At 41.4% G+C, this 22,204-nt stretch overlaps 1 protein-coding gene across 2 annotated transcripts in view; it reads right to left on the bottom strand.

The window, feature by feature from the left end:
* The window catches only part of LOC140739413 (leucyl-cystinyl aminopeptidase-like), a 97,726-nt gene that overhangs the window by 60,013 nt on the left and 15,509 nt on the right, over positions 1-22,204 (bottom strand). For both annotated transcript variants that reach the window (XM_073067699.1, XM_073067706.1), the window contains exons 4-5: positions 9,059-9,193; positions 1,542-1,662 (exon numbers count right to left, since the gene is read on the bottom strand). In XM_073067699.1, coding sequence (XP_072923800.1) covers positions 1,542-1,662; positions 9,059-9,193 — 256 coding nt within the window. The remainder of the gene's footprint in view (positions 1-1,541; positions 1,663-9,058; positions 9,194-22,204) is intronic.

Genomic DNA, 22,204 nt, shown 5'->3' with positions numbered 1-22,204 from the left:
CCATCTGTGTGCCAGTGATACCTTGCAACTCATGACCAGTCTCTTCACCCCGTAGAGATCTTTCACCATTCTAGATAGTTCTCTCCTTGTATGTGTTGAACACAACATCTATTCTGCTACTCTGACTGCCTTCCTTCAGAGCCATACCCAGAATTGCTGTGGCAACATCTCTGAAAGTAACTTGATCACCTTTCACTCTTTGGACCAAGTTCATTCCATCAACCACTGTAACAGAGTTTCCTGGGAGTTGCTCTTCTACTGCTACATTTTTCTGCAAGGTTGTGGCTGAAGTAGCTTTATTTGTCTTTCTCAGCAATAACTTCTAGTGTGGACAGGGCCCAGGGCAATTGTCCAAGGGGATTAGAAAGGGATCATGGTTCTTACAGCATGGCCAAGTGCAACTCCCAGTCCCCTTCATGAGAGGCAAGCAGAAGCTCAAATACTACATTCTCTACCATGTCAATGTATAATATCCAGAATGCGGATAGCTCTCCATTGTTGTGACGGAGGTGCTCCAGAAAGTCTGTCTGCAGTGTTATCAGCTCAGCTAAGAGTGGACTTAGCAGTAGATTGTTCAAGTTCTGTTGGTTCAAGTCACTGGCCATGTTGTTCACATGGTCTAAGAATGATTTGATCATCCCACACAGAACACAGAAAGCTACCACCACTGAAATGCTACCACATATTTTCTAGCACTAGGGGTGGATACCTTGCCAAAATTCACTATAAGAATTATTCCCCACAGATGGTACCGGTGGCCCAAATTTGGGGTCCTGGCTCATAGACTATTAGGAGAAATTGGAGCAACGCTGTGGAAGCAGCTTCCTTGTTGAGGTTAAAGCATTTTCAAGCATGCAGAAATTAATCACGAAGCCCAAATCATATTTACATTCAATGGTTAAAAAAGAGAACAGACGACTGATCTTTTGTCAGCAAGTTGTCTATTGCAGAGGTGAAACAATTGCTCTGGGACCAAGCTTTGTCGGCAATCACTGTATGTACACACAAAAGTAATCATAGAAAGCAAGGGCATTAGTCATTTTACAATACCTCAACTCATGAACTTAAATGATATTACTCAATGAATATAAAATACTCATTACTGTGATTTTGTCTATATTCTGCTGACTTGCATTCATTCCGGTCTGAGTTTTTCCTTCAGTGCAAGGGCAGAGAATAGTAAATTATTGCTTTTACTAAATTCCAATGTTCAAGCTCACTGGCTGCAAATTCCCATGCCTCCTTTAATAAACTGGACCTTTGTTTCTCATTGGTTTTAAATTACAATTAATTGAATGAACATCCAAGAGTCCAGAGATTCTCAATCCAGCATCCGACTCCTGAGTAAACCACATTCAGAATTTTACTAAACCTTTTTGGCATGCAAACATAAAATACTTTTTAAAAAGAGTAAGTCAACTAAAACCTGAACAAGATTGATAGGCTTTTCATCGGAGGCAGAATGTACTACACTCCAAAACTCTCACCATTACAGTCAATGTTAAGCATCTTAACAAGGCATTATCATAAAACATTCTTACCTAGCTTCTTTAAGGAGTAAGATATATTGAAGAAGCTCTCAAAAAAGTTCAGAAGTTTCTTTGCTACTTCTAATGGATACTTCATTTGATCTGTCTTTCCAGGAACAGCATACACCGACACCTAGCCAAATTCAATGTGATAAGAAGTATTGTAAAAACCATTAAGTTATTACACTGAAAATAATCGCTTAAATATGAATTAGTGGAGTTCCCCCAAGTTCGTATGTACCACAAGTAGTGACAACAGAGCAATAATTTAACATATCGTGGTGAAGACGCAAAGAGGATTGAAATAGATCAACTGGTTGAGGAGTGTCACATTAACAACCTTGCACTCAATGTCAGTATGATCAAAGAACTGACTGCAGACTTCAGGAAGGGAAAGCCAAGCGAACACACGCAAATCAATACTCATTGAGGGGTCAGTGGTGATAAGGGAGAGGAGTTTGAAGTCTTGTGTGTCAGCATCTCAGAGGCCCACCATAATGATGTGTAACCCCTGGGTTGCCTCAGGCATCACTCAAACTCGTTCTAGTCTAGGGGGAGCAGCCTTCAGCCCCGCCAAACTGGGTAATCAGCTGGTGTGGATGCTGTGTGATGTCCCCGCCTCACTCAACAAACAGACAGTACACCTTATGCGATTAAATGAGTACAATTTATAAAGATTACTATAACTAAGCGATTACTAATGATACAGTATATATGAATAAGAGAAAAAAAGAAAAGGCGCAAAACTTATCAAAGTCCAAACCACTTCGTGCACAACCGTTGGAGCTCAATTACTGAAGTCTTCTGGTATTCGATCCCCTCCGAATTCCTCAACCCGCCTCCTGGGACCCCCACGGTGGTCGACCAGTCGCTCCACACTCCTCTGTCTCCGTCTCCTCTCATCACCGAAGACCTTGGGCCGGGGACCGTCGCCCAGCTTCCAGCATCCCGTCCTCTCTCTCTCACTCCATCGCCCCGACTCCCCAAAATCCCGCCAACAATCAGTTTACAGTCCCAAACAAGCTTCCAGCACTTATCATAACAAAGACGCTAGCATTCCTACTATTAACACAGGCGCCAGCATTCCTACTTTTAACAAAACAAAGACGCCATTTTGATTACATACACAGTAACAAAGAAAAAGAAAAAAACCCCCGTTACAGATGCAATCATGATGAAGGCACGCCAGTGGCTATACTTCATTAGGAATTTGAAGTGATTTGGTATGTCGCTAAACACTCAAGCAAATTTCTACAAGAATAAGTTTTCAAATATCACAAAGCCAAGCACAGAAACCAATGTAGACAATCAACAAAATCAGATAAATTCTGCAGTTCTCCCACATTAAGCCAAGCATGATGGAGGATAGCTAGACAGCTAACAGAAAAGAGTGTGAATGAATTCCACAGCCTCAAACTCAGAACAGTCCAGCAAGAGAGCCTAACATTAAAGTGGAGTCCCAATGAAAATATCAAATGGGCAGGAATGGCTACTTCAAATGCCAGGCTTTAGATGTTTCAGAAAGGATAGGGAGGGAGGCAAAAGAGGTGGGGGCGTGGCACTGTTGATCAGAGATAGGGTCACAGCTGCAGAAAAGGAGGAAGTCATGGAGGAGCTATCTACGGAGTCTCTGTGGGTGCAAGTTAGGAACAGGAAGGGGCCAATAACTCTACTGGGTGTTTTTTTTTTAAATATAGATCACCCAATAGAAACAGGGACATCGAGGAGCAGATAGGGAGACAGATTCTGGAAAGGAGTAATAATAACGGGGTTGTTGTGGTGGGAGATTTTAATTTCCCAAATATTGATTGGCATCTCCCTAGAATGAAGAGTTTAGATGGGGTAGAGTTTGTTATGAGTGTTCAGGAAGGTTTCTTGACACAGTATGTAGATAATCCTACAAGAGGAGAGGCTGTACTTGATCTGGCATTGGGAAATCAGGTGTCAGGTCCCTCAGTGGGAGAGCATTTTGGAGATAGTGATCACAATTCTATCTCCTTTACCATAGCATTGGAGAGGGATAGGAACAGACAAGTTAGGGAAATGTTTAATTGGAGTAAGGGGAAATATGAGGCTATCATGCAGGAACTTGGAAGCATAAATTGGAAACAGATGTTCTCAGGGAAACATATGGAAGAAATATGGCAAATGTTGAGAGGATATTTGTGTTGGGTTCTGAGTAGTTACGTTCCAATGAGACATGAAAAGGATGGTAGGGTACAAGATCCATGGTGTACAAAGTCTGTTGTAAATCTAGTCAAGAAGAAGAGCTTACAAAAGGCTCGAAAAAAAACAAACAAACAAACTAGGTAATGATAGGAATCTAGAAGATTATGAGGCTAGCAGGAAGGAGCTTAAGAATGAAATTAGGAGAGCCAGAAAGGGCTATGAGAAGGCCTTGGTGGACAGGATTAAGGAAGATCCCAAGGCATTCTACAAGTATGTGAAGAGTAAGAGGATAAGACGTGAGAGAATAGGACCAATCAAGTGTGACAATGGAAAAGTGTGTATGGAACTGGAGGAAATAGTGGAGGTACATAATGAATACTTTGCTTCAGTATTCACTACAGAAAAGGATCTTGGTGATTGTAGGGATGACTTGCAGTGAACTGAAAAGCTTGAGCATGCAGATATTAAGGAAGAGGATATGCTGGAGCTTTTGGAAAGCATCAAGTTGGATAAGTCACCAGGAATGGACGGGATGTACCCCAGGCTACTGTGGGAAGCGAGAGCGGAGATTGCTGAGCCTCTGGCAATGATCTTTGCATCATCAATGAGGATGGGAGAGGTTCCAGTGGATTGGAGGGTTGCAGATGTTGTTCCCTTATTCAAGAAAGGGAATAGAGATGGCCCAGGAAATTATAGACCAATGAGTATTAGTTCAGTGGTTGATAAGTTGATGGAGAAGATCCTGAGAGGCAGGATTTATGAACATTTGGAGAGGTATAATATGATTAGGAATAGTCAGCATGGATTTGTCAAAAGGAGGTCATGCCTTACAAGCCTGATAGAATTTTTTGAGGTTGTGACTAAACACATTGATGAAGGTAGAATGGTAGATGTAGTGTATATGGATTTTAGCACAACACCCCCAATCTTTGTGTCATCAGTAAATCCTCTAACCCATCCCTCCACTTCTTCACCCAGGTCATTTATAAAAATCACTAAGAGTAGGGGTACCAGAACAGATCCCTGAGGCACACCACTGGTCACTGGCCGACATGCAGAATATGACCCATCTACAACCACTCTTTGCCTTCTGTGGGCAAGCCAGTTCTGGATCCACAAAGCAGTGTCCTCTTGGATCCCATGCCTCCTTACTTTCTCAATAAGCCTTGCATGGGGTGCCTTATCAAATGCATTGCTAAAATCCACATACACTACATCTACTGCTCTACCTTCATCAATGTGTTTAGTCACAACCTCAAAAAATTCTATCAGGCTCGTAAGGCATGACCTGCCTTTGCCAAAGCCATGCTGACTATTCTTAATCATATTATGCCTCTCCAAATGTTCATAAATCCTGCCTCTCAAGATCTTCTCTATCAACTTACCAACCACTGAAGACTCACCAGTCTATAATTTCCTGGGTTATAAGATCCCCTCTCATCTTCTGAATTCCAGCGAGTACAGTCCGAGGCAACTCAATCTCTCCTCATAGTCCAAATCCCTCATTTCTGGAATCAACTTGGTGAACCTCCTCTGCACCACCTCCAAAGCCAGTATATCCTTTCTCAAGTAAGGAGACCTACATGCAGTACTCCAGGTACAGCCTCAGCAGTTATAGCATAACCTCCCTGCCCTTAAATTCAATCCCTCTAGCAATGAAAGCCAGCATTCTATTTGCTTTCTTGATAGCCTGCTGCACCTGCAAACCAACCTTTTGTGTTTCATGCACAAGTACTCCCAAGTCCCTCTGAACAGCAGCATGCTGCAATTTTTTATCATTTAAATAATAATCTGCTCTTTCATTTTTCCTTCCAAAGTGGATGACCTTGCATTTATCAACATTGTACTCCATCTGCCAGTCCCTTGCCCACTCACTTAACCTATCTACATTTCTCTGTAGACTATGTATCTTCTGCATAATTTGCTTTTCCACTTAACTGACAATACACATCAGAAGAATTCCAACTGTTCATGAAAAAAAATGGCATCAGACATTTCAAGTCAGCTCCTCATTAACCAGCAATGAATGGGTTAGCTTAAAAGTTTATCCAAGCATTCAAGAAGTCCATTAAAGCAATGGACAAGGAGGACATTTTTCTACAGCACAAGGTGGACAACTTCCTGTTTGTGTATCGGAACTCTGTTCATGTGAAGACAAATCAAACACTTGGAAAGCTGTTCACGAGCAGGAATCTGTGATCTCACATAGACCTCATGAAACCAGGTCTTTAGAGGGAAGAACACAATAAATAGTTCAGTCAGTTGCCAAGTGAAGCAGCAAGGAGCTTTGAGAGTGGACAGGACATCCTAGTGCATGATTACCGAGAAGACAAGACCACCAGTAGGACAGCTTCAAGAACTGGACCACTGATGTACACAGTGGAAGCTGGAGATCAGACATGGAGACGTCATGTGGACCAGATACTGGAGACTTAACTGAAGAACACAACTGTGTAGACTGCATTCAACAAGATGGACATTATAATCACTGGAATTACTTCTCAGTGATGATCATATCAGTGACAGGAATGTGAAACAGGAAACAGAGATCATTGTCTTAAACAAGACACCAACCAGACCCGATGCCACTCCATAGGTTCAGAGGTGCTATCCTGAAAGAAACAGAGCACCACCCAAAAGACTGCTACATCCACACTACGCCGGATAAATCCGTAACCGAAGCTTTTTCTCTTCGTTTTTACCCTCCATCCACACTAAAACGGCGTTTTCGTCTCCTGAAACCGGAGCTTTTCAAAAACGCTTTCCAAGGTGGATATTTTTGAAAACGCTGCTCGGGCAGATCAGTGTGGACGGGGTAACCAGAGACTTTTGAAAATGCTATCAGATGGTAGCGCACTATTTCATTGTTTTCTTGAACGCAACCTAACAATTTCAGAACAGACGGCAACGAGACTGAAGCCAGAAGAGTTAGAAATGTACTCACCAAATACTTTGACCCATAACTTACTGAATAAATAAGTATAACTATACTCACTTTGCCCTGTTTTCTATCCTTGCTCGTATGAAGGTGGTTTACCTATTTATGCAAGTACTTCTCTGACAATACATGGGGAACTACCTAATGTAACATTGTATGGAAATACAAAATAACACTGATGCAGACATGTTTTACACATTTAACAAGGTGCTTTATTCATGCAACAGAGTTAGTCAGTTTTTCAAGGTTCATTGCCAGCCGGGTCAATCTGTCCGTGAACTCCATCGGTTGCCGCCGTATGCTCCAGTATTTGTTTTTTTTTTAGTTTTAAGTTCTCCTGCGCGAGAGCCAAAAGCTGTCCATTGTTTTAAGTTTTTCTAGTCTGTAACTACACAAACGTGCACTTCTACGGCAAGATTCAACACCAAACATGTCGCTTGTTTTCGGTAGATGTGTCCTGCGCATGTGCAGTAGGAGGACATTCGCCGAAATCTCCGTTTCAGTGTGGATAGAGATATTTTCAAAAACGCATAGTGTGGACGCCTATCGTTTTTACGCGAAACCAGCATTTTCAAAATTATCCGGTCTAATGTGGATGTAGCCTGAACCTTTAGAACTGCAAAGTTGTTATGGACTGTTATTGTGAAAGCACATTTATTTGGAATTTGGGTTTATGAAAGGGAAATTGAATGTTTTGTACATACACAGTTTTATGTTGCATTAATCTAAAAGGGGAGGAAGTGTAGTGTATGGATACATTTCTTTTAGAGCAATGACCCCTCATTAGCACCACGTATTGATCTGTTGTCTACACATGTGCTATTGTCTACACATGCACATTGTTCCTCTCTCTCTCTCTCTGCAATGTGAATACAGCAATTAAAGTAATCTCCTGTGGACTGGCTTTTATTTAATTGATATGTAGTGTGCATAGACACAACATGACAACAGAAGTAATAGGTTTCTAAACACTTCGAACAAAAGATCTAACATCCCTCTTTGGATATACTGTGTATGCCTACAAGAAAATAAATCTCAGGGTTGTATATGGTGACATGTATCTTGATAATAAATTTACTTTGAACATTAACCTCCAATTCCCCTTACAGTAATATCATGGGAATCCACTTTTCAACAGACCACCTTGACCAATAATTAAACAGTGAGGAAAAGAGCAGCTGTTGTCTGGATTTTTCTCTCCTAATCCCTTTAAATCTTTCCATTATCCTCAAGGCTCAAGCCAGAGCACGTTGGAATGCTTACTCTGCATCCTCATTAAAGCAAAGACAAATGGGTGATAGAATCCAGAACAGACCAGCTGGCAAGGTTAATTCTCCTTCTGCAGGATTTGACAATAACAAGGTAAAGGGTGCAGCATGAAAAAGGTACAGAGTGCCAAGGGCAACACCCAGAAAATAGTGGAGGAACTGAGCTGGTCAAAGAAGTGCTGAGAGGATAACCGGAATCGGCAATGTGAATGAAAGAAGGGAAAGAGGGGAGAAATTACCAGAAGTTAGAGAAATCTATGTTCATGCCATCAAGTTAGAGGCTACACTGACAGCTTCTCCAACCTGGGTGTGGCCTCATCATGGCAGTGGAGGAGCCCATGGACTGCCATGTCAAAATGAGGAAGGGAAGACTAATTGGTGGGTAGCCATGAAATCGCACCTCGTGGCAGATGGTGCTCAATGAAGCCTTACTCCAATCTACATCATTCCCCTTCCTGGTTCATCTCTCACCCCTTCTCTTCTCCTCAAATGCCCATCACTTCCTTCTGGTTTCCTTCCTCCTTCCATTTTTTCCAAGGTCCACTATCCTCTATCAGATTGCTACTTCTTCCACCTAGCACCTCCTAGCTTTTTACCTCATACCCCTCTCTACTAACCCATATTCCCCCTCATCTAGTTTTACCTATTACCTTCCAGGTTGTACTCCTGCCCCTCATCCCAGTTTTTTTTTCTGGCTTCTTCCCCCTTCCTTTCTAGTCCTGATGAAGGATCTTGGCCCAAAACATCAACTGGTTATTCCCCTCCATCGATGCTGCCCAAGTTACCAAGTTCTTTCTGTATTTTACACGTGTTGCTTAAGATTTCCAGCATCTGCAGAATCTCGTGTGTTTAGGGTGCCCAGTACTTATAAATATCTTCCCTTTTGGGATCTCAACCACCATGATAAACACGACCAGCACCATTTTTGTAATCAATTCAAATTATATATACTGCTGATTATGATCAAGAGCATCTAATACTTTGTCATTGTTAGTTAGCTTTTTGAAATTCCCAAAGTCAAGTTGGGAAGACAAGGAGCACAATTTCAATGATTTTGACAAGAATCATTCCCATCTTCTCTGAAGAAATGGGAATGGATATTAAAAACAGCCTTACTTACATTAGCGATAGGTTTTTTAAAAAATGGGACTTACCAGAGTTCCATCTGTTGCATTGCAGCTGACATTCGTCAAATCAGCAACAACAAAGGCCACTAAGTAAGTGCTCATTTTAAAGCTTTTCATAAATGTATCTTGATAAAGTCCATCAGCAACTGTAGATGTGCTATCCTACAACAGATTATAAACCAGGGTCATTAAAGTCAAGCACAATACCATGTGTGTTTCACAGCAGAGTTTTCAATGTTAACAAAATTCTGTTTTACCAAAAGGAATGTATTCTGAATGCTAAGTGACCATTTAAATACAGTGCTCAGGAACAAAACTTTAAATCACATTGTTGAAAAGCAGTGCTAAAATAGAGTAAAGGTACAAAGTTTGAATACGTTAAGCTCGTTACCCAGCTCTGCTAATGACCAAGTAACTCAGCAGTGAGAAGGCCACCTTCAATATGCAACACCTGTCTCGGGTCGGTATAATTTGGGTTTAATCAAACAGGAAAGTTAGGATGCTCCGGTTAAGGAACATTGATTGTAGTGAATACAGTGTAAATATTGCCCCATGCAAAATTATCAATTGCCAGAAAAATAACAGATCATACACCAGCATAAAATTACAAAGAAAATATATTTACCAATATTTCAACATTAGCAAACAGTAAACAGAAAAAGAAAAATTAAGGGCTCATTACAGTCAAACCAGTCTAAACGTGCACATAAATGTTAGAGCTCGTTGTTGTAGTAGTTCGGTGTATCGCTTTACTCATGGTATAAATTCCCATCACCAACCACAGGTAGAACTTCCCTTCTTGGAATCCACCTTCTCACAAAGCATTCCTTGCAATATGGACTCCCCTTCGGATGGGATCCTCCAGCATCTTCCCTGATGCGCTTCTATCTGTACTCCTGTCAAAAGACCCCACACCAGACTTCTGTCCTTCAGAAATCTGATCCCACACAGCTCTCTCGAATCTTCCCTCGCAGACCACTGGGCAGAAAGTTACAACACATACAAAGCCAAAGACAAATGGCTGACACAACATTCCCAAGTTGGACAAAATGGCTGAAAGATTATAGCTGGGAGCCTAATGTCCAAAGATACACTTTGTATTGAAAGTACAGTCAGAAAGGCAGAAGGGTTGGCGTTGCTCTGTTGGTAAAAAAATGAAATCGGATTGTCAGAAAGAGGTGACATAAGGCGAGGTGGTGTTGAATCTTTGTGGATAGAGCCAAGGAACTGCAAGGGTAAAAAGACCCTGATGGGAGTTATATACAGACCTTACCCCCCCCCCCCTCAAAACAGTAGTAATGTGGTCTACAAATTACAATGGAAGATGGAAAATGCATTCTTAAAGGGCAACATTACAATAGTCATGAGGGACTTGACTGGAAAAATCAGGTTGATGCTGGATTCCGGGGGTGGGGGGGGGGGATTTCTAGAATGCCTATGAGATGGCTATTTAGAGCACCTTGTGGTTGAGCCCACGAGGAGAACAGCTATTCTGGATTGGGTGTTGTGCAATGAACCAGAAATGATTAGAGAGCTTAAGGGAAAATAACTCGTAGGGGCAAATGATCATAATATATTCAAATTCACCCTGAAATTCAGGCATGAGAGAGGAGTTGGCCAGAACTGATTGGAAAACACACTGGCAAGGATAATGGCAGACAGTAATAGCTGGAATTTCTGGACACAATTCAGAAGCCACAGGATATATAAATTTCAAAGAAGATGAAGTATTCTAAAGGAAAGATGACACAACCATGACTAACAAGTCAAAGGCAGCATAGAAGCCAAAGAGAGGGTATAAGAACAAAAATTAGAGGGAAGTTCGATGACTGGGAAGCTTTTAAAACCAACAGAAAGCAACTAAAAAAAAGTCATTGAAAAGGTAAAGGTGGAATATGAAAGTAAGCTAGCCAGTATTAAAGGGGATACCAAAAGATTTGTCAGACACATTAAGTGTAAAAGAAGTGAGCTGGAAACTATGCCGGAGAGGGAGTAATGGGGTTAAGGAAACAGTGAACGGACAAACTAAGAATTTTGCATGAGTCTTCACTGTGTAAGTTCCAGGTGTCAGTGGTCATGAAGTTTGTGAAGTTATCATTCCTAGAGAGAAGGTTCTTGGGAAAATGAAAGGTCTGAAAGTAGACGGGTCTCCTGGACCGGATGTTGTACGCCCCAAGGTTCTGAAGGAGGTTGCTGAAGAGATTGTGGAGGCATTAGTAATGGTCTTTCGAGAATCACTAGATTCTGGAATGGTTCTGGAAGACTGGAGAATTGCAAATGTCAATCCATTCTTCAAGAAGGGAAGAGAGGCAGAAGGAAGGCGGCAATAGGCTAGATAGTCTGACCTCAGGGTACTTGGAGGCACATGATAAAATAGGCCATAGTTAGCATGGTTTCCTAAAGGGAAGCTCTTGCCTGACAAATCTGTTGGAATTCTTTGAAGAAACAACAAGCAGGATAGACAAAGGAGAATTGGTTGATATTGTGTACTTGGGTTTTCAGAAGGCCTTTGACAATGCCACACACGAGGCTGCTTAACAAGCACCTCATAGCTTTTTACTTCATAGCCCATGACATTATAGGGAAGAGTCTACCATGGGCAAGGCACTGGCTGACTGGCAGCAGGAAAAGAGAGGGACTAAAGGGAGCCTTTTCAGACTGGCTGGCAATAACTAATGGTGTTTCACAGGAGTCTGTGTTTATATGTCAATGATTTAAATGATGGATTTGATGGCTTTATTGCAAGGTTTGCAGATGATATGAAGATAGGTGGAAGGGCAGGTAGCTTTGAGGAAGAAGAGGTCTTAGAAGGATTTAAGACAGATTAGGAGAATGGACAAAGAAATGGCAAATGGAATCCATTGTCAGGAAGTGTATTATCATGCACTTTGGAAAAAGAAATGAAAAGGTTGACTATTTTCCAAATGGAGGAAAATATAAATAACCCAGGTGCAAAGGACTTTGAGTCCTTACGCAGGATTCTCTAACTGGTTAATTTGTAGGTTGAGTCTGTGGTAAGGAAGGCAAATGCAATATCAGCATTCATTTCATGAGGGCAAGAATATGAAAGCAAGGATGTAATGTTGAGATTTTATAAAACAATAGTGAGGTCTCACTTGGAGTATTGTGAGCAGCTTAGGATCTGTTATCTCAGAAAGGATGTACTAAAAATGGAGAGGTGTTTCACGATAATTATTCCAGGATTGGATGGCATTTGATGACACTGGTCCTGTATTCACTCAAATTCAGAAGAATGAGGGGTGATCTCATTGAAACTTATTGAACGGTGAAAGACCTTCACAGAGTGGATATGGAGAGAATGTTTCCTATGGTGGGAGAGTCTAAGATTAGAAGACAGTCTCTGAGTAGAGGGGTGTCATTTTAGAAAGGAGATGAGGAGCAATTATCTTTAGCCAGAGAGTGGTGAATCTGTGTAATTCTTTGCCCTAAGCAGCTGCGGAGGTCAAGTCTTCATGTATATTGAAGTCAGAGTTTGATTGGTCATGGCATGAAGAGATACAGGGAGAAGGCAGGAGATTGGGGCTGAGAGGAAAAATGGATTAGACACGATGAAATGACAGAGCAGACTCAATGGGCCAAATGGCCTAATTCTGCTCCTATATCTTATGATCTCATCTTCAGCCAAAGCCAAACACTCTTGCTAACAGGATGTATTGCTTTTGCAGAAAAATACCTCACAGCATAGCAGTAGAGATTTTAATAAGGGCATAACATAAATAAAACAGGGTTGGGCAATAGCATAGTGGTTAGCACAGCTCTTTACAGTACCAATGACCAGGGTTCAATTCCCACTGCTGTCTGTAAGGAGCTTGTGTGTTCTCCCCATGACCACGTGGATTTCCTCCAGGTGCTCTGGTTTCTTCCCACAGTCCAAAGATATACCAGTTGGTAGGTTAATAGGTCATTATAAATTGTCCCATGATTAGGCTAGGGGTAAATCGGGGGTTGCTGGGCAGTTGCACCTTGAAGGGCCTCAAAGGGCTGCTCTGCACATATCTCAAATAGCCCAATGCTCTACTCAATATATTTTACATGGTGCATACCATTAGCACTTAAAGTGAATATAAAGGCATTGACAACTTTTTCTCCAAGTTGTGCAGGTGTGGCCACGCAGTAACTAAAACTCTCCCACACATATAGCCTTTGTTGCCACATAGCTGGAATTTTCTTTTATCCAATGTTAATACAATTTTGAAATTATGCTAATATGATTTTGAAAGCTTTGTTAATATAATTGTCATTAATGTGTTATTGAATATAATCCACATGTTTTCTGAATAATAAACTCAGGCTTTCTAGTCCAGGCAGCATCCTAGTATGAAGGCAAACATTGGTTAAATGCATATTGGAAAAAACTACACTGTTTAAGAAAGAAAAACAGCTTTGTTGATGGAAGTTGTAGTTTTTCGAATGTCCCAAAGAGTTTGTGGAATCTGCCTCTACCACTGTCGCTGACAGTGCATACGATGCACCCACCCCTCTGTGCAGAAACTTTCTTCTGACATTCCCCCCCAGTACCTACTTCCAAGCACCATAAAACTTTGCCCCCTCGTGTTAGCCATTTCAACCCTGGGAAAAATGCCCCGGCTAGCCACACGATGAATGCCTCTCATCATCTTGTACACCTCTATCAAGTCACCTCTCATCTTCCGTTGCTTCAAGGAGAAAAGGTCAAGTTCACGCAACCTATTTTCATAAGGCATGCTCTCCAGAGTCCAGGCAACATCCTTGTAAATTTCTTCTACACTCTATAGTATCCAAATCCTTCTGTAATGAGGTGAGCAGAACTGAACAGAATACTCCAAGTGGGGAGTAACTAAGGTCTTGTGTAGCTTTGGCATTACCTTACAGTTCTTGAACTCAAACCCACAGTTGATGAAGGTCATCACACTAAATGCCTTCATAACAACACTGTCAACTTGCGCAGCAGCTTTGAATGTGCTACTGGCACAAACCCCAAGGTCTCTCTAATCCTCTATACTGCCAAGAGTCTTACCATTAATTATTCTGTCTTCAAATTTGACCTACCAAAGTGAACCACTTCACACTTATCTGGGTTGAAGTCCATCTGCCACTTCTCAGCCCAGTTCTGCATCCTATTGATGTCCTGCTGTAACCTCCAGTCTATCCACAACACCAACTTTTGTGTCATCAGCAAACTTACTAACCCACCCTTCTACATCCTCATCCAGGTCATTTATGAAAATCACAAAGACGGGTCCCAGAACAGATCCCTGCAGAACACCCCTGGCCACCATCGTGCAAGACATTACTTCCTACAAAGTGAAACCCAATAATATGAATGGCAGCAATGCTTCCCTACCAGATGAACTCAATGCCTTCTATGCACACATTGAAAGGGAGAACACAACTACAGCTGTGAAGATCCCTGCTGCACCTGATGACCCTGTGATCTCCATCTCAGAGGCCGATGTTAGGCTGTCTTTAAAGAGCGTGTACTCTCGCAAGGCGGAAGGTCCCGATAGAGTACCTGCTAAGGCTCTGAACACCTGTGCCAACCAACTAGCAGGATTGTCCAACAATCGAGGACAATTTCAACATCTCACTGCTATGGGTGGAAGTTCCCACTTGCTTCAAAAAGGCAACAATTATACCAGTGCCTAAGAAAAATGTGGGCTGCCTTAATGACTATCGCCCAGTAGCACTCACATCAACAGTGATGAAACGCTTTGATAGGTTGGTCATGACTAGACTGAACTCCTGCTTCAGCAACTAACTGGACCCATTGCAATTTGCCTATCGCCACAATAGGTCAATAGAAGACGCAATCTCAATGGCTCTTCACACTCCCTTAGACCAACAAGACAACACAAACACCTACGTCAGGATGCTGTTCATCAACTATAGCTCAGCATTTAATACAAACGTTCCCACAATCCTGATCGAGAAGTTGCAGAACTTAGGCCTCTATACCTCCCTCTGCAAATGGATCCTCGACCTCCTAACTGGAAGACCACAATTTGTGCGGATTGGTGATAACATATCCTCCTCGCTGACGATCAACACTGGCGCACCTCAGGGGTGTGTGCTTAGCCCACTCTCTATTATGTATATATATTCTATATACTCTCTATATCCATGACTGTGTGGCTAGGCATAGGTCAAATACCATCTATAAATTTGCCGATGATACAACCATCGTTGGTAGAATCTCAGATGGTGACGAAAGGGCGTACAGGAGTGAGATATGCCAACTAGTAGAATGGCGCTGCAGTAACAATCTGGTACTCAACATCAGTAAGACGAAAGAGCTGATTGTAGACTTCAGGAAGGGTAAGACAAAGGAACAAATACCAATCCTCATAGAGGGATCAGAAGTGGAGAGTAAGCAGCTTCAAGTTCTTGGGTGTCAAGATCTCTGAGGATCTAGCCTGGTCCCAACATATCGATGTAGTTATAAAGAAGGCAAGAGAGCAGCTATACTTTATTAGGAGTTTGAAGAGATTTGGCTTGTCAACAAATACACTCAAAAACTTCTACAGTTGTACCTTGGAGAGTATTCTGACAGGCTGCATCACCGTCTGGTATGGAGGGGCTAGAGCACAGGAACGAAAGAAGCTGCAGAAGGTTGTAAATCTAGTCAGCTCCATCTTGGGCACTAGCCTACAAAGTACCGAGTACATCTTCAGGGAGCAGTGTCTCAGAAAGGCAGCGTCCATTATCAAGGACCTCTAGCACTCAGGGCATGCCCTTTTCTCACTGTTACCATCAGATAAGAGGTACAGAAGCCTGAAGGAACAGCTTCTTCCCCTCTGCCATCCGATTTTTAAATGGACATTGAATCTTTGAACACTACCTCACTTTTTAAAAAAATATACAGCATTTCTGATTTTGCACTATTTTTTAATCTATTCAATATACATAATTGATTTACTTGTTTATTTATTATTATTTTTTATTTTATTTATTTTTCCTATGCTAGATTATGTTTTGCATTCAATTGCTGCTGCTAAGTTAACAAATTTCAGTCACATGTCGGTAATAACAAACCTAATTCTACTGCAGAATACGAACCATCTACAACCACCCTTTGTCTTCTGTGGGCAAGCAGATTCTGGATCTACAAAGTATGGTCTCCTTGGGTCTCATGCCTCCTTACTTTCTGCCTGACCCTCATCAAATGCCTTACTGAAATCCATAGATACGACATCCACTGCTCTACCTTCAATGTGTTTTGTTACATCCTCAAAGAATTCAATCAGGCTTGTAAGATATGACCTGCCTTGACAAAGCCATGCTGACTATCCCCAATCAGATTATGTCTCTCCAAATGCTCATAAATCCTGCTTCTCAGGATCTTCTCCAACAACTTGCTCACCATTAAAGTAAGACTCACTGGTTTATAATTTCCTGGGTTATCTCTATTCCCTTTCTTGAACAAGGGAATGACATTTGCAACCTTCCAATCCTCTGGTACTTCTCCCATCCCTATTGATGATGCAATGATCTTTGTCAGGGGCTCAGCAATCTCCTCACACACCTCCCACAGTAGCCTATGGTATATCTCATCTGGTCCCGGCAACTTAACACCTTTCAAGAGCTCCAGCACATCCTCTTTCTTAATGTCCATATGCTCAAGTGTTTCAGTCTGCAGTATATCATCCCTACAATTGCCGTGGTCCTTTTCACTGGTGAATAATGAAGCAAAGTATTCATTAAGTACCTCTCTGACTCCATGCACATGTTTCCACTACCACTCCAGATTGGTCCTATTCTCGCACAGCTCATCCACTTGCTCTTCACACACTTGTAGAATACCTTGGGGTTTTCCTTAATCCTGCTTGCCAAGTACTTCTCATGGCCCTTTCTAGCTCTCCCTATTTCATTCTTGAACTCCTTCCTGGCACCCTCGTAATTTTCTAGTGCTCTAACAGAACCTAGTTTCTTGAACTTTTTGTAAGCTTTTCTTAACTAGATTTTCTACATCCTTTGTACACTATGGTTCTTTTACCCTACCATCCTTTCCCTGCCTCAATGGAACATTCCTGTGCAGAACTCCATTTCTACTGTGCACTTCCCCGAGAACATCTGCTCCCAATTTATGTTCCCAAGTTCCTGCCTAATAGCATCATATTGAGGTCAGCGAAGTTTCAAAGCTACGCAAAGTTGGTGTACCCGATTTATAAATAGACGTGATCTTGTGCTGAGACAAAAAAACAAAGATTGCTCAGAGAATTCCCACGGGGTGTTGTTGTTTTTGTTCAAGAACGCTGCTGGATGGTCGAAGCGGGTTGCTTGAAGTGGGTTAGAGAGGTGTGGAGTTGACGTTCCGAAGGTTTCAGGAAGAAAAAGTCGCTACTTGTCTGGGACATGTTCAAAGCACACTTGTCAGGTGAGACAAAAGCAGCACTGAAAGCTGAAAATACGGACACTGCAGTCATCCCCGGTGGTTTGATGTCCGTGCTCCTGCCACTAGATGTGAGTTTAAACAAACCATTCAAAGAATTCATGCATCGACAGTGGAACAAATTTGACTCAAAAACAGCCAATAAATATGACCTGTCTTCCATGTATTCATTTTTCCAAAGTTGGCACCCTCTGTATAAGTCGACCCCCTAATTTTAGGACCAAAATTTAGGGCCAAATTCTTGGCTTATACACCGGAATTTACAGTAATGACTAAATCAACTACAGTATACGCACATCAACTAGATCAAAAGTTGTGCAAAAGACAGAAATACTATATACTAGAAAAGTGAGGTAGTGTCCAAGGGTTCAATGTCCATTTAGGAATCGGATAGCAGAGGGGAAGAGTTATACATAAGGCAACAGCTATTGAGGGATCAGCACGCCTTGGCGGAAAAGTAGAACAGCTTCAGAGAGACCAGGAACAACAGGTGGAACAGATTTGGAGGAAGATGGAGGACTTAATTTGTAAGAAGAAATCGCAATCAAGATGGCCAGAGTTAAAGTGCCAAGGGCTTCAAGTGCTGTAGGTGCCATGCATACTACAGCAGAGCAGTTCTCTGGTGAGAGTTCCTATGTTAACGTGGAACACAGAAAATCCTACATACTCTATGTCAAGGTGGATACATTTGAGGATCAAAAGTCTATGAACCTCAAGGGTTGACTCATTCGCAGCCTGTACCAAGAAGGTTCTCCGAACCTATGCCATATTGAGTAGCACAAGGTGCTTCTGAAAATATTGATTTGCAGTGCACTAACACTGTGTTTCAGAATTAGAGGCCTAGTGATGCAACAACACATTGCATCTCTGCCTAAAAGGGATATTTAAATCTTCGATAGCAATCCTCTGCAGGATCATGCATTTATGAGGGCTTTCAATAATCGTACTGAGAGTAAGACTAAAGATTATGGTGACCGTCTCAAACAGTACAATTGAGATTACCCTAGAGAGCTTGTCAGAAGTTGCCAATGGGCTGGACTAGAGGAAGGATATCTAAAGGCCCAAGCTTTACTACATGAATATTTTGGTGATGAGCAGATAATCACTGTGGCCTACATGGAAAAGGCTCTTTCTTCGCCACTTATCAAATCAGAAGATATGAAGGCTCTTCAAGACAACATATTTTTTTCATAAAGGCTATTGCAATGCTATGGAAGACACACAGGGCATGTATGTGTTGGACATAGCTGCTAACATGAAGATTGTCATAAATAAATTGCCCGGTGAGCTTAGAAAAGGATGTAAATTGGCAGTTTACAAATTGTAAAAAAGTCACAACCATAAGGTTACATTCACTGACATTGTTCAGGTTATTGAAAAAAGAGAAGTGAAAATTGTTACACACCCAGTGTTTGGGAAAGAATATAAAGCTACATTGCTAGAAGTATAATACTTAATCACAAATTCATACTCAAGCAGCTTTGCCACTACTGTGGTTTAATATGGAAAGTGAAACTGAGCCCAGAGCTGATGAAAATGGTTCCAGTTCAAGTCTAAGTAATAAGACAGTAGTTACTAATGCTTTACTAGATCAAAGAATCACAGCAGTTTCTCACAGAGAGCATCATAAACAAGCTCAACCTGATAGGAAAAGGACTCCATCTCATGCATCCCAGGTTAAGAGCACTTTGTGAGCAGCTGCGTTGTTTCAGTATAGGAAGTAGCTGGCTTAGATAGTGAAAGCTGTTCTGAACTGCCTAACGTCTATACTTGTCCACAAGGGAACATTCATCAGAGAGATGAATCAGGAATAGTCTCACCTAAAGCATGTTTATTTGCCAGAACTTGATTCAGAAATTGAGCTATTGATTGGGATGAATTTGCCCAAAGCTTTTGAGCCATTGCATGTGATTCACAAATCAGAACAGTGCTGGGTTGGACTGTTAATGGACCATTAAAAGGAAACTGTGATGGTGGGAGAGACTACATTTGGCCAGAGCTAACAGATAATGGGACTCCAGGTTTGCGCTTGGCTGAGATTTGGCAGCCGCATTTCAAGAAAAATTTTCCTGAATTCAGTCAAGAGGGAAAACCTGCTTTGGCAGAAGAGCAAAATCCAGGATAGACTGCTCATCAAAAGAGGACATTTGTGTAAATGTTGCGATTTCATGTGTCCTGTGTCTCAGTAGCATGTAGTTATCATATTAGTCACATTAGTGGGGGCATGGTATTGCAGAAGGGATATAGAAGGGATAAGTTACTTATTCATGCTTATTTTGTGGCAGTTTGTAGCTTGAGATCACAAAGATCACATCTCTGCTGAGATAACGCTCAATAATGCTTAACTGGAAAAATAATGCTAATTGCTAATAAAGGATTGAAACAGGGAATTCAAATCTTTGGAGCAATCATTGGAGCTGTGGGCATGTCATGCAAGTATAACAACTCCATGGGGGTTTCAAGCTGGCAGAAATTGTATTGTTTTGATTTTGGATCAATTTTGCCACTACAGACATCATCTACAAAATGTCTGCCAGTTACTTCCGCAAGTGCCCAACAGCAAACGCACAACCTCCACCTTCAAGGTGGACAAGGGTAGCATTTGCATGGGAACACCACCTTTCCAGTGTTCCCCTCTCTAGAAATATCAGAGTGTATGTGTTTCCTTTTTTCCCTCTAGAGGCAAATAGAATGGTGTATTTGATTAAGGAAAAGCAGAATGTTGGAACCAATCCAGAACAACGGTAAAGAGCACTTGATGTCGGATATTCATATATTGATTCAAACTCTCAGCAGTCTGAAGAATCTTTCTCTCTGCACCATTAAGAAAAGCATTGTACAATCAATAAGTCAGTTTTGTATGTGTATAACTGGCAATCCTTGTGGTTAACTGCATTTCCTATATGTGAAAATAAGACAAAGATAGCAGTCACACGGTGGTACCACTACCTGAACTCTTATCTTGTCTATGGCAAAATTACAGATGTTCAGAAGGTTGAGAGCTTCAAGTTCCTAGGAGTAAATATCATCTCATAGCCAAACCACTTGCACCCCACCAAAACCTAATCGTCCTCAGGCGGCCAAAGACATTTGCATTTCCAGATCGTCCTATAACAATTTTTAATCGATACAGCACAGAAAGCATCCAACCTGCGTGTATCAGAGCTTGGTATGGCATCTACTCTGCATGTGACAGGACAAAACTACAGCAAGTTGCAGACACAGCTGAGCAATTCATGGAAAACAGCCTCCCCTGTAATGACTCTGCCTACAATTCTCACTGCCTTAGAACAGCAGCCAGCATAATCGAAGAGCCCCACCCACCCCAAACATTCTTTTTCCTCCCCTCTTCTATCAGCCTGAAGATACAAAAGCCTGAAAGCATGCCCTACCAAGCTGAAGGACAGTTACAAGATTACTGAATGGTTCCCTAGTTAGATAAGATGGACCCTTGACGCAAGAATCATAACATTGCACCTTAGCATCTACTTACACTGCACTTTCTCTGTAGCTGGTACACTTTATTCCTACCTCTTATTGTTTGACCTTATTCTAGCTCAATGAACGATGTAATGATTTGATCAGTATGAACAGTATGGAAGACAAGCTTTTCACTATAACTCGGTATGTGTGACAATAATAAACCACTTTCATCTTGACATGAAAATAAATTGCTCAGTCAAAATCCTGAAATTCCTTGCACAATACGGTGGGTACCCCTTTACCAGAAGTACATCGTTACCCCCTTAGGAACAACTAGGTACGGTCAGTGATGGCTGCAAAATAATAAAAAGAACACACCACTAAAATAAATCAATTGGAGCAAAATGACCTAATGGATCTGTTTGTTTTGGACAGCCAGATGCCAGAAATCCAAACAAACTGTGTCATTGCGTCATTTTGGCATCATTCAGGGCAAGTCGTTGACATGAAACAGACTATTCCCCTTGTTCAGAATCAGGTTTAATATCACTGGTATATGTCATCAAATTCATTGACTTTGTGGAAACAGTATAATGTAATACATAATAATAGGAAAAACATGAATTTAAGTATATATATTAATTAGTTAAATTAAATAAGTAGTACAAAATGAGAAAAATAAAGTAGTGAGGTACTATTCATGCATTCAGTGCCCATTTAAAAATTGGATGGCAGAGGGGAAAATGTTAATGAATCACTGAGTGTGTGCCTTCAAGCTTCTGTACCTCTTTCCTCATGGCAGCAAAGAGAACAAGGCATGATGAGGGTGATGGGGGTCCTTAATGATGGATGCCGCCTTTTTGAGGCATCAGTCCTTGAAGATATTCTAGATTCTACAGAGGCTAGTGACCATGATGGAGCTGACTATATGTACAACTGTGTGTAGCTTATTTCAGTTTCACGCAGTAGTGTGACTACCTCCTCCCACCCCATACCAGGCAGTGATGTAGCCAAAGAGGTTGCTTGACTGGCCAAGTGCTTCTGGCATTTACTACTTTTGTACTAAAATGAAATCATTGACACACAGTATTTGGGAAGAAAATGTGCATTTCCTATACAACACTTCACAGACACAATGCAAGAGACTATCCACCTAACTCAAGCTGAGGAATTATTTGAACCAAGTAGTGAAATGAAGCAAAAGGGAACACTTTAAAGGCATCAAAACAATTAACTATGTAAAAGTAGAGAAGGCCATGCTACTTTCATAAGCAGTATTTCATCAGTAACACTTGAAATTAATATTATTTATGATAATCATTATGTAAATTTATATTCACTTCATTAATATTCTAGTGTTC

Source organism: Hemitrygon akajei, chromosome 2 (assembly GCF_048418815.1).
Source record: "Hemitrygon akajei chromosome 2, sHemAka1.3, whole genome shotgun sequence".
In the NCBI taxonomy this organism is placed as follows: Eukaryota; Metazoa; Chordata; class Chondrichthyes; order Myliobatiformes; family Dasyatidae; genus Hemitrygon; species Hemitrygon akajei.
Note: the sequence above shows the minus strand (reverse complement) of the source record. Positions and strands in the feature narration are given on the sequence as shown.